The sequence below is a fragment of the Oratosquilla oratoria genome, chromosome 3, assembly GCF_046742065.1.
Source record: "Oratosquilla oratoria isolate Oo_2021 chromosome 3, ASM4674206v1, whole genome shotgun sequence".
NCBI lineage: Eukaryota > Metazoa > Arthropoda > Malacostraca > Stomatopoda > Squillidae > Oratosquilla > Oratosquilla oratoria.
In genome coordinates this window covers 52,953,623-52,958,622 of record NC_134779.1, presented here as the reverse complement: position 1 = coordinate 52,958,622, position 5,000 = coordinate 52,953,623, and the positions used below count along the sequence as shown (strand labels likewise).

The following is a 5,000-nucleotide window of genomic DNA, read 5'->3' as shown; positions in this document are numbered from 1 at the left end:
GGTTCTCTCCGTCCTCCACCTCCTCCTCCTCTCCTTTTCTTCCTTACTCTCCTCCTCACTCTTCTCGTCCCTCTCTTCTCCTCACTTCCTTCCTCCGTCTCTTCCTCTCCCTCTCCCTCTCCTCCTCCCTCTCTCTCTTCCTCCCCTCCCTCTCCTCCCCTCCATCCTCCTTCCCCTCCCTCCTCCTCCCCTCCATCTTCTCCCTCTCCTCCTCCTCCCCTCCCTCCTCCTCTCCCCCATCCTCCTTTCCCTCCTCCTCCCCCTCCCTCCTCCCCCTCCATATCCTCCCCTCCTCCTCTCCATCCTCCTCCCCCTCTTTCCTTTATCTCTCCCCTCCTCCTCCTCTCCCCTCCTTTTCTTCCTTTCCTTCCGCCGACCTTCTGTGCCCTCTGGCTTTCCATCTTCCATCTGTTGTTTCTCATTCTTCTCTTTTGTTCTTCTCAGTCCTTCCATATTTCCTCTCTCCTTTACCCTCACCTTTCTTGCCCTCCTCCTCTTCCTCCCCTCCTCCTCTTCTTCCACCTTCTCCTCTTCCTCCTTCTCCTCCTTCTCCTCCTCCTTCTCCTCCTCTTCCTTCTCCTCTTCCTCCTCCTCTTCCTCCTCCTCCTTCTCCTCCTCCTCCTTCTCCTCCTTCTCCTCCTCCTCTTCCTCCTCTTCCTCCTTCTCCTCCTCCTCCTTCTCTTCCTTCTCTTCTTTTTTCATCACCTCTGCTACTTTATTACTATTGTCGTCTTCCTCCTCCTCCACCTCCTCCTCCTCCTCCTCCTCCTCCTTCTCTTCTTTTTTCATCACCTCTGCTACTTTATTACTATTTTCGTCTTCCTCCTCCTCATCATCATCTTCATCCTCATCTTCCTTCTTCTCCTCCTCCTCTTCCTCTTCCTCTTCCTCCATCCTCTTGCCTACATCCTCGTTCTCTTCCCCCTCCATTCCATCCTCATTCTCAATCTATCCTCATCATCCTCATCTTCATCCTCGTCCTTATCTTCATCATGACTCCTCATCCTCCACCTCCTCACTTCTCCACCTCCTCACTTCTCCACCTCCTCACTTCTCCACCTCCTTCCCCTCCACCTTCATTTCCTCCTCACCCTCCACCTCCTTCCCCTCCACCTTCACTTCCTCCTCACCCTCCACCACCTCCACCTCCTACTTCCCCCTTGACCTCGGCCTTGTCTTCCGGCCTACTCCTCCACCTCCTCTCCTTCTCGAAGTCCTCTTCCTCTTCCTCCTTCTCCTCTTCCTCCTCGTCCTCCTCCTCCTCCTCCTACTCTTCCTCCTTCTTACCCTCCTCCTATTACTCCTTCTCCTCTTCCTTTTTCCTTTCCCTTTCCCTTTCCCTTTCCTCCTCCTCCTCCTCCTGCTCCTCCTATTCCTTCTACTCCACCTCATACTCCTGCTCCTCTTCCTTCTCCTTCCACCTCTCCTCCTCTTCCTCCTCCCCTCCTCCTCCTCCTCTTCCTCCTCCTCCTCCTACTCTTCCTCCCTCTTGCCCTCCTCCTATTACTCCTTCTCCTCCTCCTTTTCACTTTCCCCTTCCTCCTCCTCCTCCTGCTCCTCCTCTTCCTCCTACTCCATCTTATACTCCTGCTCCTCTTCCTCCTCCTCTTCCTCTTCCTTCTCTTCCTCCTCTTCCTCCTCCTCCTCCTCCTCCTCCTCCTACTTACCTTGTTGATCATCTGCGCGACACCGAGGACCTGCCTGGCGGAGTTGTAGATTGGGATGGTCAGGACGCTCTTGGTCACGAAGCCCTCCTCCTCGTCGCCCTCCAAGGGTGAGCCCCGCCAGCCCTCCACGTCGCTGATGTTCAGGGTCTGAAACGACGACAACGTGTAGTCTGAAGCTGAAGGGCGGCTGGCCACATCCGTGGGACGGAGCGGGGAAGGGCCCAAGGATGCTATCTCGCCTCCTTTCCCTCTCCCTCCCTTCTCTCCCTCTTTCTCTCCCTCTCTCTACCTCCCTCTCTCTCCCTCTCTCTCCCTCCCTCTTTCCCTCTCTCTCTCTCTCTTTCCCTTTCCCTTTCCCTCTCCCTCCCTCTCTCTCCCTTCCCTCTCTCTTCTCTCTCCCCACTCTCTTTCCCTCTCTCTCCCTCTCTCTCTTTCTCCCTCTCTCTCCCTCTCTCTCCCTCTCTCTTTCCCTCTCTCTCTCTTTCCCTTTCCCTTTCCCTCTCCCTCCCTCTCCCTCCCTCCCTCTCTCTCCGTCTCTCTCCCTCCCTCTCTCTCCCTCTCTCTCCCTCCCTTTCCTTCTCTCTCCCTCTCCCTCCCTCTCCCTCTCTCTCCCTCTCTCTCCCTCTCCCTCCTTCCCTTGTTAGTATGTTCTTTTATTAATTCATTATTTGCCGCGTCGGTCGGCGTCACTATATTGACAAAGAAATGAAAGAGAGAAAGAGAGAGAGTACTCTCAGAACTGGACATGAAAAAAAACTGAATGTTCAGAACTGAAGCCTTGTTTTTGATGCAGTTGCCTGAAAAAGGGAAAGTGGAACTATGTCAGTCAGTTGGCGGTGGGTAAACAAAGTGATTGACCGACTGCTGTCGCTAAAAAAAGAATCTGTTTACTTCGCATATGTCAACAACGGAGTTGGATGCGGGTCTGTATACATTGAAGCGCTATATATACATACATACATACATACATATATATATATATATATATGTATATATATATACATATATATATACATATATATATATATATATATATATATATATTCTGTTAAAAACGACAGCAAAAGAATTATTGATTAGTTTTTTCCGTGAGCTCTCAAGCTTGCGAAAAGTAGATTTTTGGTAGGGGGAAAGGGAGTAAATCAGATTTCCAAAATTCATAGGAAACACAAAAGTTATAATAGACACAAAAGTATAGTACACAATAAACACAATACAAGAAATTAATACAAGAAATACAGCAAAAAACAAAATACAAGCACAACAAAATAGTTATCAAGACGTTTCGCAGATCTTTCTGCATCCTCAGTTGAAGTGAAAAGAAAGGGAAAGGGAGCATATTTTAAATGAAATGGGAAGCACGGGGAGAAGTCACCGTGTTGCAACTGGGGGAAGTCACACGCAGGACCACAAACACTGGGAGAGATCTTCGCAGAGTGATCGACAATTGGTATAAACAAACACGACCGACTACAGTAGGACACGAAGGGACCGCAATTAAGGTGTTCTACAAAGCTTGCATGTCTACCAAATACAAGGAGGATGAAAAGATTATAAAGAACATAATCTATAGAAATGTTGTCCCCAAAAAAGAAAGTGATAAATTGTCCTTCACAATCTTTTACAAAAGTAGAAAGACCTCTTCTCTACTTTTAAGGAACAACCCCGCTCCAGAAAGTATATAAATACACATGCCCAGAGGAGGACTGCACGCCCCTTTCTGTCTACGTGGGAAGGACGACCACCACATTATCTAGAAGAATCACCATGCACTTGCAACACGGAGGACCCAAGCAACACCACTGGACCCAGCATCGACGCCACCTCGATAGGGAGACTATGGTAAAAAACACCGAAGTTGTGGCAAAAGAAGAGGACCCTCAGCGCTTGGCTATCTTCCGAGTACCATTTCCGCCAACTTGTGATCTATTTCTTGTATTAATTTCTTGTATTGTGTTTATTGTGTACTATACTTTTGTGTCTATTATAACTTTTGTGTTTCCTATGAATTTTGGAAATCTGATTTACTCCCTTTCCCCCTACCAAAAATCTACTTTTCGCAAGCTTGAGAGCTCACGGAAAAAACTAATCAATAATTCTTTTGCTGTCGTTTTTAACAGAATATGTCTCAGAGAGAATCTCCTGCCACGCTTCACCAATATATATATATATATATGTATATTCTCCTGAAGACCAGAGCTAATTCATGTGACGTTACTTGCAATGATATCTTTTAAAACACGTTCGTCTGTTTTGTATGCTGGTGTTATTACAAAAAACAAATGACACCAGCATACAAAACAATGATATCTTTTAGAACACGTTCGTCTGTTTTGTATGCCGGTGTCATTACGAAAACCAAATTACACCAGCATACAGAACAGACGAACGTGTTCTAAAAGACATTCTTGCACGTAACGTCAATGCACCAACCCACACGACAAATTGACCCTCATCATATAATACAAAAACGCATAGTCTCTAACCTAATAATGAGAAATAATATGACTTAAAACAACTCTCCTTAAACAGACTAATGTGGTGTACCACTTCACTTGCACCAGAAGAAGGTTGCAAACTTCTCCCCAATGCTACTTACATTGGTGTTAACACTACCTCAGTGAGCAGGAGACTCGCAATGCACGCCCGTGAAGGTAGTATACGCAAACACATGATAGACATACAACAAAACTCCAAACAGACAAGATTTAGTTAACAATACAAAAATACTTAAAGAATGCAACAATAAAAAGAAACTACACATCTTGGAAAGTCTACATTACACAATACATCCCTATCATTAATATACAGACGGACACAGTTCGTACTTTACAACTACACAGCGAGGCTGCGTGGCAACAAAGACCAAACGTCCGTCTCCAGTGATCTAATGAACAAGGCGACGTCTCGTTCAGTCCGTGAAATTGTAGTTGTTCTGTTTATGTTTAATTGTGTTGTGTTGAATGTAATTCATTTGAGAATGACTCTTTGAAGTCGAAACGTCAAATTGTGTTATTAAAATAGATAACTTTGGACAGTTGGTTTTCGATCACTCTCCCAAAGTCAGAACTATAGTGAGGAGAATTGAAAATATTAGAAAGAAGTTAAGTAACTGTGATAATTCTGTGGTGTTTAACTCAGTGTGCATCAAGGAGAACCTGCGCCCTAAGTATACGATATATATATATATATATATATATATATATATATATATATATATATATATATATATATATATATATATATATATACGTAATGTATACATGTGTTTGTGTCTGGTTCACCATGGTTTTGAATTACGTGTCTGACTTATGATTGACAACTTTTACGACC

General features: G+C 45.4%; 1 protein-coding gene across 3 annotated transcripts in view; it reads right to left on the bottom strand.

The window, feature by feature from the left end:
• The window catches only part of LOC143022595 (cGMP-specific 3',5'-cyclic phosphodiesterase-like), a 347,172-nt gene that overhangs the window by 28,549 nt on the left and 313,623 nt on the right, over positions 1 to 5,000 (bottom strand). For all 3 annotated transcript variants that reach the window (XR_012966102.1, XM_076180898.1, XM_076180894.1), the window contains exon 17: positions 1,668 to 1,814. Coding sequence is in view for 2 of the 3 variants with exons in the window: in XM_076180898.1 (XP_076037013.1) it covers positions 1,668 to 1,814 (147 nt within the window). In the remaining variant the exon portion in view is untranslated. The remainder of the gene's footprint in view (positions 1 to 1,667; positions 1,815 to 5,000) is intronic.